The 27797-nt window shown below is 40.2% G+C and overlaps 1 protein-coding gene across 1 annotated transcript in view; it reads right to left on the bottom strand.

The window, feature by feature from the left end:
* PHACTR3 (phosphatase and actin regulator 3) overlaps nt 1-27797 on the bottom strand; it is a 305125-nt gene that overhangs the window by 135070 nt on the left and 142258 nt on the right. The window contains exons 2-4 of the mRNA XM_070940101.1: nt 23787-23948; nt 18113-18190; nt 5874-6053 (exon numbers count right to left, since the gene is read on the bottom strand). Of these exons, the coding sequence (XP_070796202.1) occupies nt 5874-6053; nt 18113-18190; nt 23787-23948 (420 nt within the window). The remainder of the gene's footprint in view (nt 1-5873; nt 6054-18112; nt 18191-23786; nt 23949-27797) is intronic.

The following is a 27797-nucleotide window of genomic DNA, read 5'->3' as shown; positions in this document are numbered from 1 at the left end:
AGAAACGATCATTTAAAATAAAAGAAATACAGTCATTTTGGTAATTCCACTTCAACCCTGGCCCACAATTCCTGTTAACTTTATTCCACCAGCCATAAAAATATGCCACCGGTTGTCTTGCCACAGAATTCTAGTATCTGCAGCAGAGTATAAGCCCCAACGAATCAAATGATTGAATGATTTATGTATTATTGATATAATTGATTGTTTTATTATTGTATCTTATGATTTATCACTTTTTTGCTTGTATGTACACTGAGAGTGTATGCACCAGAGACAAATTTCTTGTGTGCCCAATCACACGTGGCCAATAAAGAATATCCTATCCTATCCTATCCTATCCCATCCCATCCCATCCCATCCCATCCCATCCCATCCCATCCCATCCCCTTCCCTTCCCTTCCCTTCCACTCCACTCCACTCCACTCCACTCCACTCCACTCGATTATTATCAAGTTGGTTTTGACACTCAATGACTATTTAGATAGAGATTCTCCAGGATGAACTATCCCCAAGTAGGCCTTTCAGAAAGTTCAGAAATATTTATATTTGTCTTCAGAATTGCTTGTGTATATGTATGAATCTATGTAAATGAGAAAGGAGCAGATGTTGATTTTCAATTGTTTGATTTTCAAATACACTTTCTGGAGTTTTAATTTTAATTCTGTATTTGTTCATGACATTTCTTGCATTCTAGTTTTTGTTTTTCATTTATTTTCTGCCTTGGAAAAATCCCATTGTGAGTGAGGGAGAGAGGTTTAAATGTTATATCTTGTAAGCCACCCAGAGTCTTTTTGAAATCAGATAGCCTTCAAAAATCTACTGAATAATCCATGATAGTTAAACTTCAGGAAATGACTTGGACTGCCCTGAACACAATATGATAAAAATTAAAACAAAGAATTCACTATTGAAGCAATTCAGATGCTTGTTAGCTTAGCCACTAGAGGGCAGCTAATGAAGGGAACAAATGTTTTAAGGTTTTTCTTTACATTTCTTTTTATGAGAATATTGTAGAGATGTTACAAAAGCTATTTGCTACTCACCATTTTTCAAAATCCTTTCCAGTAAGATATGTGCATTGATACTCATATTTTTCCCTCATAAGATGTATAGTTTTATGAAAACTAGCTTTTGTTGCAATACACCCTGATTCACTCCAAATATGAATATTTTATGTTTAATCATGGTGTATCTACTCTGAGCATATATAAGTGTATCTACACTGGAGCAATGTGCAGTGCAAATCACATGCATTATTTGTGAAGGGAAAATATATGGCTTTGTGTGTCAAAACGCACTGCTGTTACAGACATACAATCCAATTGTCAGTCCTTTGATACTACTTCATAAAATCACTTATGTTCCTCTGTTTAGATGATTGCCAGTGTCGTCAGGAGCTTTTTAATCACATCTCACACAGAATTGTGTTGTCAGATTCATGTTTCCCTTTTTACAGTTCAGGTCCTTAAATTCTTTCACTGATCTCCAGTCTATTTCCATATCATGTCATCCCCGATAGCTGAATGGGGGGGGGGGGGTTGAGGAAGAAGAAGGAAAAAGAAGAAGAAAACTGATGAAGCTTCTTCTTGGATGAAGCTTCATCCAAGCTTCTCCATCCAAGAAGAAGCTTCATCAGTTTTCTTCTTGGATGAAGCTTCATCAGTTGTCTTCTTCATCCAAGAAGAAGCTTCATCAGTTTTCTTCTTGGATGAAGCTTCATCAGTTGTCTTCTTCATCCAAGAAGAAGCTTCATCAGTTTTCTCCTTGGATGAAGCTTCATCAGTTGTCTTCTTCATCTAAGAAGAAGCTTCATCAGTTTTTCAGAAAGTTGATAAGTTTACCTTTTCTTTTTTAAAAAAATCTTAAAAATATACAGTAGAAGTTCACACATAAAGGATCTTTCAGATCAGTGATTTGATACCATAGTCCAATCTCTTTTCCTTTCATTCTCCTTTGCTGCTTCTCTGGGTCATTGCTATAAATGCCACATCTCCAAAGTTCAGCATATTTACTTTTCTGAGAGTTATTATGACCTTATTTCATGGACCTTTTACTTGGTCCATGAAATAAGGTCCATGAAATTACTCTGGTCTCCTCTGCTGACTTTGCTTTAATTTTTTAAAAAGTCAAATTGTTCTTTATTTGACTTTAAATCAATTTCTTTCTTTTCTTTCTTTTATCATGGGCTGCTTAGGAGTAGGGACTTTAATGGCAAAACTTTACATACAAGTAATTAAATAATTATGACACTTCTGATAATAAAAGCTTATTGCCAACCCTGGTTTATTCTTCCATGCCATTCAGTGGTTGCAGACTGTCCTTTTTAATATTTATATTTATGGTTATATTTCTTAACACTACCTTAAAAAAAAAAGCTCAACAGGATTACTGCTTTTAGGTGGCATTCAGCTGTGCGTCTTTATTAACAAACATGCCAAAATGCATTTCTAATATTGCACAATTTAAATGGAGCTGGTAGGTGGGGAAAAAAATAGCTCACAAAGGGTGTAAGCTTTTTATTGTAAGCTTTTTATTGTGGTCAGAGACCAAATTAAAATACACATAGAAAGGGAGTATATTTTACAAGTATAGATAGGTCATGAGACAGTACACCATCTACTGCCTCAGATACAAACTGTACTGTCAATACTAGTGATCCTCTGCCGTAGGGGTTACCCGTCTCTTCCCCCGTTTTTTTCCAGCCACGACTGCAGCAAAATTTTTGCCACCTTTGAAGTTATATTGGGGTCTGTATCCTGGAGTAGGAAATAAAGACTGAACAGATCAGGTGTACCAGGGAATATCTGGGAAATAGGAGAAATGAATCTTGATCTTATGTCTCGGTAGTGGGGACATACAAATGTAATGTGGAACAGGGATCGACCATCACATGTACAATAGATGGATTTTACTCCCCCCGAGAGCCTACTGTCGAGGACATTCGAGGGGATCACATTAAATCGTGCCTTTATAAATGCGAGCCTATGTTTGATAGAGTGTAACGTGGAGAGATAAGGCGGAGGGTGAGGCGAGGGAACAATACCAAGGGAAAATGGTGAGCATGTTCCCGATCCGTTTGCCAGATTTAGTTGTCTATCAATGTCGTCCAGCCGTTGAAAAATCAACAATTTGGCAGCATCAGGGCCTAAAATAAAAGCTTCAATGGGGGAAATCCCGATCTTCAAAAGTTTTGTATGGATATTATGGGCCCAGGGACTATGAAAAGGGTCCCGCCAAAGGCATTGGCCTAGGTAATAGCCTGGGAGTCTGGTCCACAGGGACAAATAATAGCCAACTGCACGTTTCCACAAGATTGCAGCAAGTTCCAAACGAATTGCGGCATTACTTACAGGGAGGGATTCCCATCAAATGGCGTAGGAACTAGCTGTGGACAGACTCAAGAGAGGAGATGTTGGATTGGACCCAGAGGGGGGTGCCATAGATGATAGCTGCTATCACCTTTGCCCTGTAGACTTTTATTGCTGAGGGGATGTGATGAACTCCCTCAGTATGAAAAAAATGCACGAGGGCATGGGTGGAAATCTTAGCCTTATTACAGAGAGACTTAACCTGCGCAGGCCACTTGGTATTGGACTGAAAGAGGATACCTAGATATTGAAATCTGTGGACCTGTTCCACTGGGATGCCATCAAGGTTCCAATGATAAATTTTCCTGCTTCTTGCAAAAATCATGATTTTACTTTTAGGTGGCAAATAGCTGAAAAGAAATAACTCAGCATATATTTTTTTCATGCTGGTGGATATTTTAAAAGAAGTTTTATGCAGCTATTGAAAGAATTATTCATCAGTCGTATAGATGGGCAGCTACACCTGAAACAGTTAATAGAGATATTTTTATACTTCTTGGTCTGCCAGAAAAGGAGGGGGGAGGAATCAACATGCAGCTGAATTACAAGTCTGACCAATCCTAAGCCATCTAGAATTCTGGCCATTCATCGCTTAATTATTGATTTTATTAGATTTTGGCACTACCCAACTCCAGATTGTTTGTGGGTGGCTCACAATATCCAACAAATAACAAAATAAAAACACAATACTGTATAAATAAACAAGATAGCATCTGACTAATCAATGAATTACACAGACAGAGCTTGATAGTTTAGCACAGGGGAGTCAAACCCGCGATGATACATTGTCGTCATGTGACGTATTGTGACTTTCCCCCCTTCGCTAAACCGGGGATGGGCCATGGCCAGTGCGTGACACATCCGGCCCGCAAGCCACAAATTTGACACCCCTGGTTTAACATCACCTAAAACAGGAATGGCGGACAATGGGCCTTTTATGACTTGTGGACTTCAACTCCCAGAATTCCTCAGCTAGCTATGCTGGTTCAGGAATTCTGGGAGTTGAAGTCCATAAGTCATAAAGGAGCCAGCGTTCCCCATCTCTGACCTAGAAGGTCACAAATCCTAGTAGAAAATACAGGGCTGAAGATTTGTGCATAATCCGCTAGCAACTGCAAGGGGATGGCAAGTTTAATTTCCACACTGAGGTATCAAGAGCTGATTCTTCCCTATGTTTATAATTTTAGCAATCTTCCCTTGATTTGGCAAATGTACTTACTATGGCAGTCATTCCAATTAAAACTATTGATTCAACCAATCACCATCTTTGTATAAACAAGCTTGGGACTTGATCCCATCGGTTGGCCTGTGCAGCCCTTGAGACAGTGATGGGAAGATCCTGTCTATATTATCCATGTGATCACTTGTGCCAAGCAGAAATAATTCCAAGAAACCTCTAATGAGTATCCCTACCTCTAAAATTCTACTCCTTGGTTAGAATCGGCAATAAAATTATATCTAGTGTCATGCAAGGAAAATTATTTTATAAATAAAATCTCCAGGAAAGCATGGTGCCTTCACATACATAGCTGCATGCTTGCATGAAGCCTTATTCTAAAGCAAGCATGTTGAACTAACTCCAATTGTCTTAATAATAAAACAACTTCAGCACATTAAAACCATTAGCAATAACATGGAATTTAAAATATTAAAGGTAACGGTAAAGGTTCCCCTTGCACATCTCCATGGTCATGTGGCCGGCATGACTCAACGCCAAAGGCGCACGGAACGCTGTTACCTTCCCACCAAAGGTGGTCCCTATTTTTCTACTTGCATTTGTTACATGCTTTCGAACTGCTAGGTTGGCAGAAGCTGGGACAAGTAACAGGAGCTCACCCCATTATGCAGCACTAGGGATTCGAACCCCTGAACTGCAGACCTTTCGATCAACAAGCTCAGCATCTTAGCCACTGAGCTACCGTGTCCCTTAAAATATTACCAGCTTGATAATGGTTCGAACCTAGACACCATCCTTAGACTTACAAGCAGATTCTAGTCATGTGCTTGTAAGGCAAAGGATGCAAATTTATTTATTATATTTAATTCAAATTGGACCTAACTTTATTTATTATAAATTGCAGAGCCAAATGCAATTCCCCTTTCAGGTCACTACTAGATCCTAACATCAATCAAGAAAAGTTTCTTTAAATTCCCTCCCCCCCACCAATTATCACTTGTGTTGATGGTTTAAGGGTGCTCTTAAATCAGCTGAAGTTGTTTTATTATTGATTCCTAACCAAGAATGAAACACCTTTGCAGTCTCTGCAAAGAGCTTGGATCAGAGGGTCCCCAAACTTGGCAGCTTTAAGATTTGTGGACTTCAACTCCCAGAATTCTCCAGCCAAGAATCTAGGATAGCATGACATTCTGGCATTAGTTGAAGTTCACAAGTCTTAAAGCTGCCAAGTTTGGGGACCCCTGACTTGGATCATTCCCTATTGCAACCGTCTCATGGCCTTAAAGTGACTCAGCTGAAGCTCAGTGGAAAGGAAAGGCCAATACCTGAATTTTCTCTCAGTTCTTCTGAGTGCAGCTCCTTGCCAAGTGAGGCGGCCTTGGTGGTGGCTGATCTATGTTCCTGTTGCGTCTCTTCTGAGGTGAATGCCTGGCATGGGGGGGATGAAGGGTCACTCAGCATTGTTCTGGTGGCACCATCAGCAGTGCATGTTTTCCCTTCAGAATCTAGGATACCATGACATTCTGGCATTAGTTCAACCATTCATGATGGCTTAAGCTCATGTTCCATACTATAATGTTGAATCAGAAGGGGGCCTTCCCTTAAGAGAAGAGTTTAAAGAAAAACACTCAGGGATTTCCTCGGGACCCATAGAGGAGAAGATTTCTAGCTCAGGGTTGCACTGAGGGGTCCTCAGTGCTCTCTGAGCTTGCTTGTTTACTTGCAGATGTTTCATTACCCAAACCAGGTGACATCATCAGTGCTAGTAAGGAATGTGGTTTCAGCCACGGTGGTTAGAACGCAGTACTGCAGGCTACTTCTGCTATCTGCCGGCTGCCTGCAATTTGGCAGTTCAAATCTCACCAGGCTCAAGGCTGACTCAGCCTTCCAGTCCTTCAGAGGTGAGTAAAATGAGGACCCAAATTGTTGGGGGCAATAGGCTGACTCTGTAAACCACTTAGAGAGGGCTGGAAAGCACTGTGAAGTGTTATATAAGTCTAAGTCTAAGTTCTCAATTTATATTATAGTTCACGGGTGTCAGACTCACAGGGTCACGTTGTCATCGTGTGATGTGTCACGACTTTTTCCCCCTTCGCTAAACCGAGGGTGGGCGTGGCTAGCGCGTGACGCATCCAGCCCACGGACCCTGTTCTATTGGCTTTCTTTGTCAGTGTTGGTGGGAGTAGTCTTGGAGGTTCTTTGGTTGGATTGTTTACTGTTAGCTTGTTTTGTATTGTTAGCTTGATGTTACCTAGTTTGGGTAATGAAACATCTGTAAAAAAAAAACAAAAAAACAAATCAGCCAAGCTCAGAGAGCACCAAGGACCTTCATTTCCTTGGGAGCTATCACTCAACTCAGTGGTGGGATTCAGCTGGTTCGCACCACTTCGGGAGAACCGGTGGTTAACTTTTTGAGCAGTTTGGCAAACTGGTTGTTGGAAGAAATCATTAGGGCAGAGAACCGGTTGTTAAATTACTTGAATCCCATCACTGGTATAGCTCCTTCTGAAATAGACCAACATACAGTCAGGCTCTATTTATTGTGCTGGGTGGGGGGGGAGGCCTTCCAAATGTGTGGCACAATCACTCTCATCATCTCTAGCAGAAATCCCCACACTTCACAAAGAAGGATTTTATTCTACTAGTATTTGCTCTGAATTCAGTTCTGTTTTTGGGAGTTGCAGCATGCAAAATTCAGTGGAAGCGGTTATTAAAAGAGGGGGAGGGGGGGGAAAACCAACCAAACAGCTCTCCAACACTTTATTATATGCTACGGATGTGACAAAGAGCAAAACCCAGAGTTTTGCTGTCTACTGTCAGCACTAGAGTAAATGCAGGACATTAGTGTTAGCTTTCTGTCAAGTTTCGTGGTCGTCTCAAATAAAATGCATTTCAAACAAAATCTTTGAAGAAAAAACTCCTATTTATTGAGCACGACATCCTAACCTGACTCCAAACGAAGCCAACATTGATGTCCAGCCCCAAAACCCTCCCTTTCCGTTCCCCACTCCCTGCACTCATTGGCCATCTTCCAAGTCATTCTACCCCTAATCTACTCCAACTCAAAGGAATTCCCCCCTCCCATCTCATCTCCTTGGAAACATTATCTCCAGAGAAAATAAGTAGGTGAAAAGTCAGCCGTCCCTTTCCAGACGCCTTCACTTCTCCTTCTTATGTCAGCACTAGAATAAATGCAGGTTGAAGTGCTGACATCTACATTGAGAGGCACACAAAAACAAAAAACAAAAAAAAACCCAGAAGCAAGATTTCAACTCCAAGAGCCCATCCGATAAACCCAAAGTACTCCTAACCAAAATTATGTGCTGCTTCAAGGGGACCAAATTTTCAAGCAATTTTTCTTCCTGCTCAGACAAATTTCTGTCTTTATCTGCCCACTTTCCTATTCCCCAGTAGAATCCATCTCGATCAGAATGTACCACTTTAACTTCCTTCTAGAAGCACACGCTTGCCATTTTATTGTTATTTGGGGGCTTGGGAGAGCCATAAGGAACTCTGCATTTTTAGAGGCTGCAGTTGTGCTATTAAAAAAAAAATGATTTACAGACCGTGACACCTATTTATCATATGTGCTGGAAGGGGGTTGTGATATCTCTTTGTGTGTTCTAGATGACACGGGACTGTCTGATACACTGAGATTTGATAAACATGGTGATTATTTGTAAATAATTACTTGCACCTATCAGATATGTCCTTATCTTAAATGTAAGAACTGCCTTGCCATCTATCTTCCTGGTAAATTTTAAAGAGGCAAGTCATAAAGATCTGGCTTCTTTCACAGAAGAAAGGGCTACGTAAAGGGAAAGTGTTTGTCTAGGAAACCACAGCTTTAAAAAATATCTAGAGTTGTCAAAAAATTACATAAAGAACAGGAGTGGTTAAACTAGTTATGTTAACTCAATTGTTTCTTTTATTATTTGCAATTTTTAGTATTTGAAGGGTTTTAGCTTCTGATTACTGGATTAAAGATAACCATTCCCCTGTAAAATTTTTATTTTATTATTATTATTATTATTCATATTTCTATGCCGCCCACTCTCCGAGGACTCTGAGCGGCTTACACCAAAGACAGTATACTAAATAGCATATTGCCCCCAACATTCTGGGTCCTCATTTTACCCACCTCGGAAGGATGGAAGGCTGAGTCACCCTTGAGCCGGTGAGATTTGATCCGCTGATCTGCTGAACTAGCAGTCAGCTGAAGTAGCTGCAGTACTGCACCCTAACCACTGCGCCACCTCGGCTCTGTATCCTGTATCCTGATTATGTATCCTGAACCCATGGAAAATACTTTGTGTCTGTTTTTACAAGTTTAAGTCAACGTCATTTGCATTAGTAAAGCATATGCAATGATATGGATGAGTTAGTTGTTTGTTAATAACAGATGACCTGTCAGCACCTGGGACAGCTCCCTATAACAGCAATTGTTCCTTCCTTCTTGGGCAACAATTAAAGTGAAATTTGGCATTTCCACAAAGCAGAGAAGCTAAGATATGTGACACTAATAAGATTAACCTTTCTGTATTTGTGTATATAAACTAAGAATAAAAAGGCTTATTCCTGGCACTGTTAAAAGTAGCACGTAGGTGATACATTCATTTCTACAGTCATGTTAGTTAAAAAAACCTGGAAGACCTAATAATCCATGAAGAATTTAATATGCTGACAGGTGGAATTATCCCTGGGTCCATCCAGGGATAATTCTCTTAACATTATTCTTTTGTGCATTTTAAATGTTAAATGTTAAATAATATTTCAAATGTGAAAGAAGAGAAACATCTCCCATGGAACTTTTGTCAAAGTTCAAATTAGAATTTTGCGTGCTGCTCACAAATTTCCCAAATATCATATTCTTATGCAGGTGCCTTTCTGGGAATCAATATTATACATTGATTGTAATGAATCTCTTAGGAGTGTTCCAATATTTGAGGGGCTGCCACAAAGAGGGGGGAGACTATTTTCCAACTATTTTCCAAACCACCAGAAGGCAAGACAAGAGCCAATGGCTGGAAACTAATCAAGGAGAGAAGTAACCTAGAACTAAGGAGAAAATTCCTAATGGTGAGAACAATTAATCAGTGGGATAGCTTGCCTTCAGTAGTTGTGGGCGCTCCATCACTGGAGGCTTTTAAGAAGAGACTGGACAGCCATTTGTCCACAATGGCATAGGATCTCCTGCTCATGCAGGGGGTTGGACTAGATCAGGGGTCTGCAACCTTAAACACTCAAAGAGCCATTTGGACCCATTTCCCACAGAAAAGAAAACACTGGGAGCCACAAAACCTGGGTGGGCATGGCCAACTCGACATCACTCACTTCCATCAGTCACATGACCCCCTAGCCACACCTACCCAGCTTGTCATTAAGGCAGAGAACCAGTTGTTAAAAAACACCGGGAACCACATAACCCTTTTGACATCTCTCTCTCTCCGCCCCCTATGTATCTCTGTATCTCTTCCCCCCCCCGTATCTCTCTGTCTCTGCCCTGGCCACTTCTCCATCCCCCGCCATCACCCTTACCTTCTCAGGCCAGGCGGGGAGTGACTGGGAGGGGCAGGTGAGGGGCGGGGCCTGCCAGTGGTGGGATCACCCGAAAGGGAGCCACAGCAGAGGGTTCAAGGAGCCGCGTGCAGCTCCGGAGCCGCAGGTTGCTGACACCTGGACTAGATGAACTCGCAGGTTCCTTCCAACTCTGTTGTTCTATGTTCTATGAGGTAAATATTTACTGGGCTACAGGAAGCAACCTCTTGAGGGTTGTTGATCCTTTTCTTATTTTGGATTGATCATATGTTTTTCTGAATGGACTTGGCACCTATTTCCTTCTCCTTTCTTTCCTCAAATATAAAAAGCTGACTTCTGTGACCCAAGCTTTAGCAAATTTGATCAGGAAATATAGGTCTCTAGTTAGATTTCTCCGTCCCTGACATTCCTGCTCAAAAGCTTTTACTCTGGCCGACCAGATTTTTTTAAAAAATAATTTTTCTGGCAAATCCAGCTCAATTCCTAAAGTCTATATGAGCATAGGACACGATGGGGTTTTTCGGCAATCTTTGATGCAAGATTCCTTCACCCTTCTTATTATTTCAGCTAGAATTTCTGGAGGACTTGAACATAAACATCGTTTTCTGAACAGCAATTCCTTTAAATCGATTTAAGAGAATTGCTGTTCAGGAATCAGTGGCATTAAGAGTCTCCAAATTCACCTCAGAAACACTGCTGGCAATATAAGGACCATCGAAGAAGAAGGAGAAGATCTGGCTTGCTTGCCACACAGTTTCCCAGGGCACAATTTTTATAGGCTGAGTTCGCCCACTCTACTTCATAGGCACGTTCAGTGAAAAGTTACTGTTCTTAAAATAGGTTTTGCAGCACCACGGTTGCTATGATACCATGGGAAGGAGGGAAGGAGCTGGAAAGCCAACCCATGAATAATCATGGGCATATTACCCGCCTCTCACATTGTGCAGCGGCTCTCTCTCTCTCTCTCTCTCTCTCCCTCTCTCTCTCTCTCTCTCTCTCTCTCTCTCTCTCTCTCTCTCTCTCAGCTCTATTCAATCCAGGCATTTTGATGAAACCTCCACTTGAAGAGCTGAAACCAACACTTTGCAGAGGGTCGGAGGGAAGCTGCATCTGTAAAATGCTGCATGGGCTTAAGAGAGGAACGGCCGAGAGGTCTTGATGGGGGAAAGTTCCTGAGGTACTTTGCACGCAAAGAGTTGCCCCTCGGTTCTAGCCATGCACAGGTGGAACCGGTAATAATTTCGGTTAAAAGACTCAGGAATGCCAGTTATTGAACTGGATGGCTGGATAATCTGATACCATTTAAATCCAATCCCCCAGTCCAAAAAAGGTGGTAATTTAAAAAGAAAAAGTTAAAAGTGAAGGGCTGTGCATACTTTGAAAAGGATTCAGACGGAATGTTCTGATATTTTCAGCTTTCTCTGCAAGTTGGAAAACAGTGATGCAGCTGCTTTTAAAGGCAGGCTCAGGGGTGGGCTGCTGGGGGTTTGGGGGGTTTGGGAGAACCTCTAACTAAGATTCTGTGCAGTTCAGAGAACCCCCAAATCCCACTCCTGGCTGGCCCTGCCCCCCTCCCCTCCTAGGAGTCCCCATGCGGCCTGTTTTGGATGCAGATAAGTGCAGGGTGCGCGCAGAGGCTCAGGGAGGGTGAAAAACGGGCCTACTGGATGTTCGGGAAGTCCAAAAAGCTGGGGAGGCCATTTTCGCCTTTCCGGTGGCTCAAGGAAAGCCTCTGGAGCCTGGGGAGAGCAAAAACGCTCCCCCCCCCACTGTGGTGTAGGAGGCTGACTAGGCCACGCCCACCATGGCAACGCCCACCCAGCAACGGGGCAGAGAACCCATTGCTAAAATGTTTGAAGCCCGCCCCTAGGCAGGCTAAAGGTAATCTGCTGGCCCTTCAAAGAAGCTGCATCATTTCCTCAGGTATAAATGGAAATGCTTTTTTGGGGGACAATCAGTATCTCGCAGCCTGATCAACCTCACAGGGGGGTTGATTGGGGGTAAGAGTGAGAGGAAGGAATGCTAGGTATGCCATCTTCCACTCCTGAAAGAGACAAACAGGATATCAATGTAACAATAAATAAATTATTAGAGAGGGAGATTGGGAGTGGGGGAGAGAGAGAGAAGGAGCAGGGGTGTCTGCAGAGTTGAGTCAGAAATATCAAAATGGTAGCCACAACAATGCAATCAACCTGTCAGAAGCACAAAAAAATAAGTGAAGTGTTAATTGCACTGTCTTCAACAACCATCTTGACTTTTTTTTGACACACACCCAGTTCCAGGATTTTGGAAAGTTTAAGGGGAAAATCCAGGATTTTGGAAAGTTTAAGGTTTAAGTTTATTAGATTAAGTTTAATTATTTGTGGCTGCTCTTTCTTCCATTCCTTTTCAAGCCTCCGCACAATTACTCACATCTCAGTGGAATGCCTTTAAGTGCAGTTTTGTTTTGGCCACTTCATACCTGCTCTGTCCCAAATAAATCAGGCCAGTAGCTCTCTTCCTTATTCCAACTGGTGAAGTTTTTTTCCCCCCTAACAGTCAATCAAAGTTTCCCTTTAGGAACACAAGAACATGAGCAGTGGCCAACTGCATCAGACCTGTGACCTATCTAGACCAACAGTCTGTTCTCTCAATGGCCAACCAACTGCTCAAGGAACTCTATTAGTCTTGCAGCAGAAGACTAAGTCTTCAGAGGCAGTCATACTACCATGAAGGCTAATAGTCATTGAGCCCCATGATTTTCATAAATTGGTCCAACCCTTTTTTGAAGGCAGCCAAGTAGGTAGCCAGCACAACATCTTGTGGTAGCAAGTTCCAAAGTTGAATTACACATTGCGTAAGCAAAAATTCCTTTTGGTAACTAAAGTCCCTTATTCGCTCTGTACTCTGGAATGTTAAAAAAGAATTCTTGGTGTTTTTCTGCCCGGCATCCTATTTCAAGAATACTATCATATGTTCCAGTCAGCTGTCTTTTTTCATGACTAAAGATACCCAGTTCCCTCAAACATTCCTTGTAAGAGTTACCAGGATCCTTCCAGATTGTCCTTGTTCCCCTTTTCACATTTATTCCAACCTTTCTGAATTGATAAAACATATGAAGATCGGTTGGAGGAATTGGGTTTGTCTAGTCTAGTGAAAAGAAAGATTAGAGGTGACATGATAGCAGTGTTTCAACATTTGAGGGGCTGCCGCAAAGAAGAGGGGGTCAGCCTATTTTCCAAAGCACCAGAAGTAAGACAAGAAATGATGAAAACTAATCAAGGAGGAAACCAACCTAGAACTAGGGAGAATTTTCCTGATAATGGGAACAATAAACTAGTGGGACAGCTTGCCTTCAGAAGTTGTGGGTGCTCCATCACTGGAGGCTTTTAAGAACAGAATGGACAGCCATTTGTCTGAAATGGTATAGGATCTCCTGCTTGAGCAGAAGATTGGACTAGAAGACCTTCAAGGTCCCTTCCAACTCTGTTATTCTGATTTAAAGGATGCTATCTCAGAACTTGGTAGCAGCCAGTAGGATCTAGGTAGGGTCTGACCAAAACATTGTTGTCAACTTCGCTTTCAAGATCCTTTTCATATGACTAATTCCCATGTGGATTTGATATCTTTCTCTTCTTTGTCTCTGCTAACCCGTACTTCTTTTTCCAAAGCTCCACCTCTTGAGACAATCTAATCTGTTGAAGGATATGGAGATCAGAATCTGTATTTGAGTATCATTGTCTTTTTTAGGATTCATTAAATAGCTAGGGTGTTACAAAATACAAGGAGCACATGATGTCCTTTAAGCATTGTTTAAAAGGCAGATTTAAATTTGGAATTCACTGATTCTTCTTTTGAGCTATATTCCTTAAGGCACACCCAACCATCAAGATACATGCAGTACAAATATCAAAATTACGTATCAGTGATGTTCATTCTCCACTTAATATATGGTCAGTGCAAGGGGCAAAACGTTGATATTTAAAGCTGATGGGTCAATAGCTCCTATGATCCAGAGAATTACAACAATACCCTCATTAGAGCTGGGATCCAACTGGAAGTTAGGGAGAAGGGGGATGGAATGAGGGTGGGGCCTACTTCTTTAGATAATTGCATAAGTCAATGGAATACGAAAGAAACTCAAGAGGCTTCAAGATTTAATGTACTCTGCTTGGCATAATATTGCAGATCTGAAAGACACAAATTATTGCATTAAAGTAGAATTTAATTGGGAAAGGTTAGGATGTAATTGCTGCCTATCTTGCTTTAATCGGAACAGGCTTATGAATAGTTATTAAAAGAGACACTGCAGGTGAATTTTAAAAAGGGGCTAACATCACTAAAGCTGTAAAATAAACTCCTGAGACCCCAGGCACCTATTCTCTTGACTAACATGGCTATAGAAGTCTGCTCTTGGCAAACCATTATTTGCCTTCTCCTGCAAGTATGACAATAGAAGAGTTCAGTACGACAACCACAGTAGTATCTGGCAGTGTTAGTAACAACAACAAGACCTATCAGACCTTAGGTCACACTGGTATTAGACTGCTTGTTGCTTTGGAGAAATCCCAGTTCTTAGAGATTCTGCCATTATTATTAAAGGCAAATATTTTTCCTGGGAACCTAATGAATTGTCCAAGCAATATCCCAGATATTGCTGGGATAACACTGTCATAATTTTAAACTGTTTTAATAGGGTTGCTGATTTTAATTTTATTTCATCGTGATTTGTATTGGAATTTGTCATTTTGTAAGCCGCCTTGAGTCCCCAGGGAGAAAGGCGGCATATAAATCGCAATAATAAATAAATAAATAAATATTTAAAGCAGTCATCCACAACAGCTGTTCTGTCCTAAAAACAAATCTTAACTTGATCCTGAATGAACCGATGCATAACATCTCATCTAGTTTAGTTTGGTAGCCCAAAACAGGGTATTTGTTACCTAAAAAACAGGCACTCGACTTACAACTGTTCATTTAATGACCAAAGTTACAACGGCACTGAAAAAAGTGGCATGATCATTTTTCACACTTATGACCATTGCAGCATCTCTGTGGTCACATGATCAAAATCCAGATGCTTGTGGCAACAGGATCATATTTATGACAGTTGCAGAATTGTGGGGTCACATGATCATCATTTGTGGCCTTATGACAAGCAAAGTCAATGGGAAAGCCAGATTCATTTAACAGCCATGTTACTAACATAATAACTGATTCACTTAACAACTGTTGGAAGAAATGTCGTAAACTGGGACAAAACTCACTTAACAAATGTCTTGTTTAGCAACAGAAATGTTGGGCTCAATTGTGGACACAAGTTAAGAACTATCTGTATTCTTGGACAGCTTTATAAAAATGCATTTCATGTTTACACACAGATCAAACTTCCTAGAAACCATACAGGAGTAGGAGGGGATGTAACTCAAGGCAAGACATTATGAGCCGTGGTGGCGCAGTGGTTAGAATGCAGTACTGCAGGCTACTTCTGCTGCCTGCCAGCTGCCTCAATCTGGCAGTTCAAATCTCACCAGGCTCAAGGTTGACTCAGCCTTCCATCCTTCCGAGGCTGGTAAAATGAGGACCCAGATTGTTGGGGGTAATAGGCTGACTCTGTAAACCGCTTAGAGAGGGCTGTAAAAGTACTGTGAAGTGGTACATAATTCTAAGTGCTATTGCTATCTTGCCATCCTGAACATCTTTAAAGAAGGACTGGAAAAACTTTTGTCTGATGTCTAGAAGAGTCATCACCCCTCCAGGGGTGACAATTTCCCATGTTGGCTATTGTGTAGCCAACATGGGACAATATTTTTCACTGCAATGTCAGCCATAAAAATGAATTGATGTTAATGGTCTTTGGCCTCATTCCTAGAGTCATTTATCCCCTTCCTTTATGGCCCGGCATCCTTTTCCTTTTTTTAGCTTTAACATCACACAAATGCAATGACAACAACAGAGCTAAAAAGACACAAAATAGCATAAATTGGTAGACATGCTGGGGAGCCACCAGCCTTGTTCAGAAGTCAGATGGAAACAACAATTCACCCACATTACCTATGCCCATAATGACAACAGGAATATTGGTGGTGGAGGGGAAGACACAAATATAGGGAATTGAATAGGCGTGAAGATGGTGAAGGGACTAGAGTTTTCTCCCACATCTCATCCCACTTTTTATTATGGAGCCAGAGGCAGTCTAATTTGAAACAAAAAATATCTACCAGGCCCAACTAAGCCTCCTTCGAAGATACATTTGCTAATATTCCACTTCTGATCCTTCATTATGAGATGACAGAATTTTAGAATTGTCCGATTACAGTACAGCACAACCAGTGATTTCAAGAAAGTAGGAAACATCCTTTTTTAAACTACTTGTATATTATACCTGCATTCAAAGCACTGATAAAGATTGTCCAACTGATTTTGACCTCATTTGTCAGGTTTATATAATGCACGTGTATTTAGTATTCTTTCAAAATGGAGATTTATTATCAGATACGACCAGGAGGTGAATCTGGAATAGATCTCCCAGGTTATAAAGGTGTTTGGGGTTTACAAAATTAAGGGGCCTTTTTGTAGAAAAAAATTAATCAAGGGTTGCTAGACCATATTTGAAGAAAAAAAAGATTTCCAGGAGAGAATTAAAATATCCAGAACATGGAAGGTTGTGAAAGGCAGAACTGCAATGGAAGTGAATCCTTGGGTACGAGTTGACAATGCAACACAACATGGGCAGGGGGGACAAAGATAGGAGTGTAGAAAAATGAGGCTCCAAATATTATCCCAACAGAGTGAAATCGTATCCTTTAATTCCCACTGTCAGCTTCAGGTGATCTGGATTCCAGCGCTCGTTTCAATCAATTCAATACTGGCTTACCAAAACTCTCCTAGCAAAAGATGGCAAGCATTGTGCTACTATCAAATCTAGAGAGACCCCGTTTGAAGAAGGTTCTGTTACAGGGGAGGAGGGCAAGAGGAGCAAGGGGGGGGGAAGGGGAAAGGATAAACTGGACACCTTCATTATGAACATAAAAAAGGGCAACCATTGAAGATGGCAAGCAGAAGCCACTAATTCTAATACTGTTCGTGATAAGGAAGTAATATATAGCCATTATGATTGCATAGAGCTTTATCCTATCCTCCATAAAATTTGTCTTTTCTATTTTTAAAGTTAATGGAGTTGGCAGCTACCACTGTATTTTCTGAACCCAAATTCTCCAGTTTCACTATGCACTGCACTTCCTTTGAATCATCCTCAATTTCCCCCTGTGTAATCTTGTAGGATAACGAGAGAGAGAGAAGCCTTTCTCTTTCCTCTCTCTAAAGCATGCAAAATATTATTCACATCCCTCTCTTTCTACTTCACTCCACCTTTCCCCTTAATTTAAAGGGGCTACAGCAGGGGTAGGCAACTGTGGCCCTTTTATAACCTGTGGACTTCAACTCCCAGAATTCCTGAGACAGCCAAGCTGGCTCAGGAATTCTGGGAGTTGAAGTCCACAGGTCATAAAGGAGCCATATTTGCCCACCCCTGGGCTACGGCAATTTCTCCGAACCCTTAGGCAGAATAGGTCTGATGTAGCAGATCCTGGACAGTGTAAATGAGATGAAAAGTATGCATGAGTATCACAGTTAAGACCCTACTCTCAAAGACAACAGAATCATAGAATGCTGAAACATTTATTGTCTTTATTTATTAAATTTATATGCTATTGAAGCAACTCTGGGTGGCTTCATAGAATTCTATGAATCATAGAATTGGGGCAAGGAAGCCATTGAGGTTAGCCTTCTGTTTAGTGCAGGAAATGAAATAAAATTCAACTGCAGCGTGACCAACAACTGTATAATGGAATTTTAGCGAGTGCCATTTCTCTTCCTTTGCCTCAGGCAACACACTATATTGAATCAGCTCCGCATTCCTGCTGCCCTTTTCTGGACCCTCTCTGTGTGCGCTAAGCCATCTAGCATCATTATTTAACAGCAAAGTTCTCTCCAGGTTCTAAGGGGAAGGAGGGGATACAATATCACAAAGATCGCTTTCACTTGCCTTGTTCCATAATTTCCAGGAGGCCTTTCTTAATTAGCTCGTCCCGGCTTTGCCTTGTGGATGTCTTCTTCTCTAACACTGCAAAAAGGGGGGTGAGTATGATCAACATGGAACATCAGAGTTGACAGTTAATGGAAATGAATTGTCTAAGAAGACTGCATGAATGAATGAAGGATGTCCAGCTTGAAATATGGCATAGTGAATGGAAGACCAACCAGCAAAAGTCATTTTCCCCCCTCTGTTTTATGCAAACTGTATCAATGATTCCTAATTTTTGTATTCCATTCTTCATCAAGCAGTTTAGGGGACTATTTCAATCATTTAGAGCTAGCAGTCATTCTTAAACCTGCATCTTTCAGAAAAATTTGGATAGTACCACCTACAACCAGCATGTCAACATTGGCTGAAGGGAATGGAAATTACATTGAAGCAAGTCAGGTCAGAAAAGTCTGATTTAGGATACAAATCGAGTTTTTCCCAGTTGACTTTAAACATTACACCAAACTGGTTATATTAATCAGGTCAAACATTTTGCTTTCTATAATCAAATTAAACCCACACTTTTCTCCTAATCCTCCATGGGCATCAAATCACATCTCTAAGGCTCTCAAGTCCCATTATCACACTCAAGGAGAAGATCTAAAGCAAGCTTGCATATATATTTTTTTTCTGGGCCAAGGATTGGTCTATGCCAGGAATAGACCAGGACCCTGCTATACTAGGCCAAAATGTGGAATAAGAGTAGGACAAAAATTAAATTTGATTTCATTTTCATTTAAATATAATTAAAATGAAATATAGTCACTGCAATTATTCCTCAGTCATGGCTCTAACCATTTTCTTCTTTTCTCACATTATTAATTACAACTTGATAACAGATTTTATTTATTTATATCCCGCCTTTATTATTTTTACAAATAACTCAAGACAGCAAACATATGCAACACATCTTCCTCCTCTTCCTATTTTCCTCACAACAACAACCCTGTGAATTGGGCTGAGAGAGAATAACTGGCCCAAGGTCACCCAGCTGTCTTTCATGGCTAAGGTGGGACTTGAACTCATAATTTCTTGATTTCTAGCCTCGTGCCGTAACCATTAAACCAAACTAAACCAAACCAGACCAAACCTTAACCACTAGACCGATTTTGAAATCTCTAAGGGCCATACCAAAGATTTTAGGGAATTAATAAATGCTCAAGTTGTCTATCTGTGTTCAGTGCCAGGTCATGTGTTTATTGCATCCCTAAACTACCTTGAGTGATAGTATCACATCCCACCAATGTAAAGATTGGCAGTTTTAGATTGATTCAGAAGGAGAGGCAGCATTGGTATCCCAGGCAAGTAGCTACTTTCCTTAGCCCAAAGCTGCCCCTTTCTGTATCACCACCATGGGAAATGCTTGGTTTTATAGCTTAGCTAAAATAATTAATATACCACTTATTCCCCACCCATCACTAAAAACTATTCCAACTGTTTAAAACCCCACCCTCTGAGGGCACTGGTTTTCCCACCTCCTGTCATAGTTTTTTAGCTTGACCAAGAGATAATAGGATGACTCAAATTTCAAATAATATATAGTGAGCATATAGTAAGCATGAGATCATATCATAGCACTGGGATTTCTAAAATGCAGAGTGTCCCACAGTTGTCTCCGTGTGTTGAAGCAAAACTATGCTCATTGGTGCGGTCAATACCAGAAAAACATACAAGTGGAGACCTTACAGAAGTTTAGGAGAACCCAATAGATTTCCAAGAGCTCATTGGTCAGTATTTTGGGGTAGCAGGTGATAGCTTCCTTCCACTAAAATAGGAAGGATGACGAAAGAAGGATAAAGCTGGAGGGAACCAACAGGTCTTGCTGAGAGAAGTTTAGTAAAGAATAAACTGCAAGCAGGAGATCTCAGTTTGGTTCATAGTTTGCCACAGAGGCATGTAATAAAGTACTGGTGGACCCTAAGTTCTCTGTAGGAACACTGATCTTTTACTTTGCTGGCCCAGGTGAAGTATTCATAGGTAGATAGAGCTATTGGCAGCTCTTTGAAAAGGGGATCTCAAGAAGCAAGAATATTTTGGACGAGAGCGAGTTAGACTATATGTGATTCTTCCTCATTAATATCATTACAAATATAAAAACATAAACTACAAACCATTATGACAGGGTCACACAAGAGAGAGAGAGACAGACAGAGACAGACAGACAGACAGACAGAGATCTAGAGAGATGATGATGATGATGATGATGATGAAGATGATGATGGAGACACAAAGAGAATGGATAGATGAGCAACAGTTGTATGATAGATTAGATAGATAAGGCAGAGAGAGAGAGACAGAGAAAGAGAAAGAGACACACAGAGAGAGACGGAGAGAGACAGAGAAAGAGAGAGAAAGATTAGAGACAGAGATAGAGATGATAGAGATAGAAATAGACGGAGACAGATAGATGGAGAGATACAGAGATGGGCAGATATGGAAATGGAGATGAAAAGTTATAGAGAAGGAGAAAAGATATGAAGGAGGAGGAGTCAACCTTGAGCCGGTTAAGATCGAACTGTCAAACTGCTGGCAGTCGGCAATTAGCAGAATTAGCTGCACTACTGTATTCTAACCACTGTGACACCATGGCTCTCTTAACGATGGCAGCATTTGCTTAATGATCACCACATATGGTCATAAAATGGGGCTCGATTACATGGCAACCCACTTAATGGCTGCCATAACTTACAACAATAAATTCCGGGCTCAATTATGGTGGTAAGTCGAGGATTACCTGTACCAATTTCTCTGATGGAGGGAGTGTTTCTGAAATCTAGAATGAAAAAACTCCTGGGCTAATAGAGTCAAATGTATACAGAGAGGGACCGCAACAACCCTTAGGCACCAGTGTGCCTGCAGACATATCTCTGTCACCAGATTTTTTGGTTTCTGAGTCAGTTTTGACTCCTGGCTACTACATGAACAAGCCTGGGTGATGTCTATGGAGCTTCTCAGTCATCCAGGTCATAGTTGTCCAAAGATGCTTTTTCAAGAGGCAGCTGGACTTTCTGGTTTTTCTTTGAAGACGTGCTCTTGTTGTGTTGTTAGTTGTGCCTTCTTTATAAATTCTGTGACCTGTTCCAATGCTTCTGTTGATAGAAGAAGTGATTTCAGCTTTTGGAGTTTGTGTTCCACAAGGAGGAGTATAAATCCTTCCATTCCCCACCATCCAGTCAGAACTGAAGAAGCTTCTTGGATGAGAAGTGAAACGTCTTGAAAGAAAAAACCAGAAAGTCCAGTTGCCTCTTGAAAAAGCACCTCAAGTCTGAGTGATTTTCTTAGTAATTTTTTGGGAAGTGCTTGCCATGGCCGCCTTTTTCGTATTATGAGAGAATCTGACTGACCCGATGTCATTCAGTTGGCTTCACGTCTCAGGCAGGATTAGAACTCATAGCCTGTTATTTTATGTACACTGAGAACATATGCACCAAAACAAATTCCTTGTGTGTCCAATCACACTTGGCCAATAAAAATTCTATTCTATTCTATTCTGTTCTGTTCTGTTCTGTTCTGTTCTGTTCTGTTCTGTTCTGTTCTGTTCTGTTCTGTTCTATTCTATTCTATTCTATTCTATTCTATTCTATTCTATTCTATTCTACTCTACTCTACTCTACTCTACTCTACTCTATTCTATTTTATTCTATTCTATTCTTTATTTCTAACTTGCTTTGATCACAACCTGGCTTTCCCCTATTTTATTAGTCACTTGTTTTACTGTATTTATTTTCTTAATTTTATTTATACTTTCTTCTTCTTCTTTAAAATACATAAATGCTTATTAAGCAGTGTATTGTCTGGATCAATTTACTTATACAAAATTTTACTGTATTTATATGCCACCTGGTAGAATGTCTCTATTACCTGTAGTTAATTATTAAAAATGGGAAGTTGGTAGGCTGTGGAGCAAAGCACCAGCTTTTAGCACTAACTTTCTTAGAAATGACCCTATGTAGGCTTCGGACATTTTTCCAAAATAAAACACAAACAAATGTTGCCCAATCTTGTTTAGATGCCCAGAATGAGTAAGAGTAAGAGTAAGAGTAAGAATAAGAGTAAGAGAAAGAGAAAGAGAAAGAGAAAGAGAAAGAGAAAGAGAAAGAGAAAGAGAAAGAGAAAGAGAAAGAGAATGCTGGGATAAAAAGGAATCACCCAGAAACAAGCATAGGAATCTGCATTCTTGTAAATGAATATTCTGCACACCTTTACATTCATGATGGCAGCCATTTGTGAACAGGTGAACCTCCTCTGATGATGTCCATGTTGGGAAAGTGTCCAATGAAATGTTCACAATATTCCTACCAGATCACTGGCTCCAAAATGTTGTCTGACCAGTTTAAGTTTTTTGGTTTAAAAGCAAATTGTGGGTTAGGGATCTTTCAGAAACTCGAAGATAGTTGGAGTTGATAATGTTGCACAACTTAGTTTATCCTAATATAAGACGACATTCTGAATTCCCAAAATAATTGGGGGATGTTTATCTTAGACTCCTTTCTAGAGTCGTTTCGAGCCAGAAGAGGCCATCTAACAGATTGAAAAGCAACCAGGACCAATGATCTTATTCCGTACCTATACATTAATCTTATTTTGTACTGAAGTGGTGGAACTTTAACATACAAGCTGAGTAGGCCACTCGTTCGCATTTGGCAATCCCAGAAGAAACAAAGAAAAAAGCAAACACTGTAGTCACACTTGAAAGCGAGTGGGAAGACAAGAAAAAAATAATAATAGAAAGGATGAGATTCCCTAATAAGAATTATTATGTAGAGACACCCAACTAACCAGTTCCTTGGTGGTTCTGTGTTTAAAACAAATTATATATAAAGAAAAGATGGATTCTAATATCTATATATATCTATCATCTATCTATCTATCTATCTATCTATCTATCTATCTATCTATCCATCCATCCATCTCTCTCTATTATCTCTTATCTCTCTATCTTTTTACATAACTATCTCTATCATCCATCCATCTTTATCTCTATATCTATGTATCATCTATCTATCTATCTATCTATCTATCTATCTATCTATCTATCTATCTATCATCATTATCTATCATCTCTCTCTCTCTCTCTCTCATCATCTATCATATCTATCTATCTATCATCTATCTATCTATCATCTATCTATCTATCTATCTATCTATCTATCTATCTATCTATATCTCTATATCTCTCTATATATCATCTCTCTCTCTCTCTATCATCATCTATCTTCCTTCTCCCCTCCCCCTCCCCCCATCTGTGTGTAACAGACATGCTTTTTTCCTCTTTCAACTATTATGGGAATTGATTAGATCCCCATTATCATGGGAACTAGACTACTCTTTACGATCCTAGACTTCCAAAATGTTTCTTCAACTGTACTTCTGGAATTGTATCAACTACTTCCCATGTAGTTTCCATTAAGGCACCGGCCTTTGAAATTTGCTCCTTAAAGAATAAAAACCACAATTCTCAGGACAGCTGTATTTGGAAACCTAGAAAATCCTTTCTATTTTGGCCACACTTGAAAACAAATGTGTAATTGTATGGTGCTGGCATACGCAGCAATCTGCTTCTCAGCTGCCCACTTACAAGGAAATCCTGCCATTAACTTTGCTCTGCCATACAGGTGATGTGCCTCCCACTTACCTGTAGACGACTGCTTCAGTTTCTCGTTCTTCTTTTTCCTCCACTTCCATGGTTTGAAAATCCTGCCCAACGTGGCTAGCTTGCTATTCCTTCGGACAGGAGGAGTTCGGATCCCTGAGACCAGATATTCAGAACGCACTGCGGGGGATTGATCCATTTCCTCTGAGAAGTGGGGGGAGAGAAAACAATTTTAGTGGTGGAGGAAAGGAAAACATCTTGAAGAGACTGAAGTACAGTTAGGCTTGATGTTGTGAAGGATCGGTTGGTGTCAGGGTTTTTTTTTTTTTTTTGTCGTTTTGCAGAAAAATAATGCTTAATTGGATTTCAATGTTGGAACACACAAAGGAAAGGAAGAAGGAAAAAAAATGCTGAAGTTAACTCCCAATTCCATTTAACAAGTAAAAATAGCTCATTTGGCATTAATGGGAACATTTATTTTCCCCTGTCAATAGCAGACACACTCCTGCAATCTATCTCTGGTTCTCTACTAAAGTCCCAATTGGTCACCCTGTATGAAAAACCAACCCTGGACTTCCGGTTTGCTGCTTGTCCCCGCTGGACGCTCCTTCGGGATCGTCGAACCCACTGCCTGTAAAGAGCCGCCTTTTTCAGCGGAATGGCGGCTCGAAAAAACTCCGTTTCCATTAGGAAACGGAGATAGAGCCGGCTGGGGTGGGTAGAGTCCTCTGCCTAATCCCAAAAGTTTTTTATTTACTTTTGGGAGGGAGCGGAAGAGACTCCCCGTATCCCCAGCCGATGCTCCGGGCTCTGGGAAATCTCTGCTACACGCAGAGCTAGGGGGCAAAAGCAAGCCTGTAAATCTGTCAAATAAATTAATTAAAGAAGATATGAGTTGGACCTCTGATCCTGAAGCGCAAGTATTCTTTCTATTCTATTTTGCCTAAGAAGTGAAGTGAAGGGAAAAAAAGTTTTTTTTTTTTAAAATGGCGATTGCTGCTGCGGTTTGAAGAGAGGCTGAAAGGGAAACTCCTTCCGTTTTCAATTACAAAGTAGCGGAATGAATACTTTTGGCTGTAACTGAGGCAAAATCTCACTCTCACTTCTGTTTTTTTTTCTTTTTTTTCTTCTCTTTGAGGATCTGATATTGATCTTGGTTGGAAAAAAGTTTTTTTTTTTCTCTCTTTTCTAGTAAATTTTGTCTGAGTGGAAAAATGGCACTGAGACTTATAAAACTAGACAAACAGGCAGTGGGGGGGGATTCCCCCATTAATAAATTACATCAACAAGTTTTAACTCTCCAGTCTCAGAAATCTGACTTTAATATAATAGAATTTCTTCTTGAGGAGATTGTAAGAAGGGATGAGATTGTGAATCAGCAACTTGAAAAATTTAAGTTGGAAATCAAAGAAATTGGTGAATTGGTGAAATCTAAGTTTGGCTTTTTGGATCGAAAGATTTTAAAAGTAGCTAAAGGCTTAGCAGACTTTATGACTCAGTTGGAAGCAAATACTAACTCTAAAATGAAAGAAACTGAGGAGAATTTGGATGACAAGATCCAAAAAATTAAAAAGGATTTGGCAAACATTCAGGATAATAGTTCAGAAGACAAACTTAAAATGGAGGCTGATCAAAAGTCTGTTAATGAAGAAAATGTACAATGTACAAATGTACAACAGAGGATTGAAAGAGAAGTTTTAAGGATCCAATACAATTTTACAGAATATGCAATTAGACTGAGAGGTTTGCAGGAAGATGACAGAGATGATTTAAGGAAGATATCTTCTGAAATTCTGGCTGGGATTTTAAAGGTTCAACCTGATGAAGTGTTTTGCAGGATTGACAGAATTTATAGAATAAACTCCTGGTTGGCAAAACAAAGGCAATTGCCTAGAGATGTGGTGATTTATTTTACAGACAAAGAAATTAGAAATAATATTGTCCAGAATTCTTATGACTCTGTTTTGCAATTTCGTGGAAGAAAGATTTGGATTTTTAAGGAACTCCCGCCCAAGATGTTAATGGAGAGGAAGAAATTTGGTTTTCTAGTGAATGAGTTAAAAAAAAAGGAATATTCTATTTAGGTGGGACGTCCCAGTTGGTTTAATATTGAGACACCAAGGAGTAAGATACCAACTGGATACAGTCGAAAAAGCGGAAGAATTTTATCAAAAAATTTTAAAAATAAATTTAACATCTTTAGGCATAACACAGGACAAGCAAAAGGAGTTGGAAATAAAGGGAAAACATCAAATTACAGAGGCTGTGGTAGATAAACTGTCTTTGGACTCCTTGGATACCCCAGCTGGATTGTCTATAAATTTGAGAGCAGTGTCATCTGATTCTAATGTGATGAACTATCAACTTACAGACAAGTGCGCAAATCAATTAGTTGATATACAAGTGATGGAAAAGACATATGAGATAATAAAACAAAACCAACAAGATCAATTTACAAAGCAGAATGACAACCGAACAGCTGATACACAACTTGTAGGAAGGAAATCTGGATGGAAATGCAACCCGCAAAAGAAAAAGAAAAGAAACAGATCTCGTAGAAATAGTAGTTTCTAAACTAAGCAACAGTGAAGCCAGGGATTTTAAAAAAAATAAATGAATATGTGAAAAGATATTGGAGGCGAATTATCGTTTAATACTATCTTGAGGAAAGTGGCAGATCTCTGCAATGCCGTGATTTTGGGATGTGGAAAGAGCCTTACACTGTTGGATTTGAACTATCTATTTTGGATTTCTTTTACCGATAAATATATTATATCTATTTCGAGTTACAAGGCAAGAGAGTCATGCTGGGGCATGCAGAAGATCTGGTTGTTACCCACTAAGATGATGGGGATTTATAATCCTGATGAAAACCACAATTACAACTATATGGAATATAATTATAATGTCACTCGGGTGGTTGTTTTTACTTTTATATATACATGAGGATACTCATTATTGATGGGGGCAGAAGATGACTGAAGATTTTGAATAAACTGTTGCACCAGGATGCTATGTTACCCTATTATGGATGATGGATTTAACAATCTAGTGGAAAGACATCAAAGAAGATACTAAATGAATTATAAATTTAAAGTTATTGTCTTTTCTTTTTTTATAAAATGGAATGTATATATAGACATATGTATATTTTAGCAGAGTGGGCAGTGGATTATATTTAGAATTGTAGTGCATGGTAATCTTGCAGGAAACTGGGTTGAAATAGGTTAGTTTAGTGATTGATTAGTTTAAGAATAAGGATTTTTAAGTCATATATTTCGGGGAGTGGAAGAATTGGATAGAACTGAATAAATGTTAAATTTGGAGAAGGCTGCTTTGAAATGTTAAATTAATATATATAAAAGTAAAGGTTATGTTGTTGTAATAATAATAATATTTTATAAGTTTGGGGGAGGAGAAAAAGGGTAGATTGTGAAAAGCGGAGAAAAGCGGAGTTGTAAGAATACTATGCTAAGGGTCAGTATTTTGAGGAGTGAGTAAGGGCATGGTAAAATATTATGTAATTAATTATGAATTAGTTTATTGTTGTGAAGAAGAAGTCACAGGGGGGGATGGGTGGTGAGGGGGGGTTAGGGAAGAAGGGAGGAAAAGGGGGAAAAACTTGTATTTGAAAAACTTTTTCAATAAAAAACCAACCCTACTTCCCAGGGGACACCACATGATATGGAAGTATGAAAGGGGTTTGACCCAGAGGTGGGCTGCTGGGGGTCGCAGGGGTTTGGGAGAACCTCTAGCTAAGATTCTGTGCAGTTCGGAGAACCCCCAAATCCCACTCCTGGCTGGCCCATCCCACCCCACCCCTCCCCTCCCAGGAGTCCCCACACGGCCTGTTTTGGATGCAGGTAAGTGCAGGATGCACAAGGAGGCTCATGGAGGGTGAAAAACGGGCCTACTGGAAGTTCAGGAAAGCCAGAAACAGGCCCGTTTCCAGCCTCCAGAGGGCCTCCGGAGCCTCGGGAGGCCGTTTTCGCCCTCCCGGACGCTCAAGGAAAGCCTCTAGAGCCAGGGGAGGGCAGAAAAGCCCCTCCCGCA

Source organism: Pituophis catenifer, unplaced genomic scaffold, assembly GCF_029215685.1.
Source record: "Pituophis catenifer annectens isolate HBS135680 unplaced genomic scaffold, rPitCat1.0.hap2 SCAF_3, whole genome shotgun sequence".
NCBI lineage: Eukaryota > Metazoa > Chordata > Lepidosauria > Squamata > Colubridae > Pituophis > Pituophis catenifer.
The sequence above is the reverse complement of the archived record's forward strand: the minus strand, read 5'-3'. Positions and strand labels throughout refer to the sequence as shown.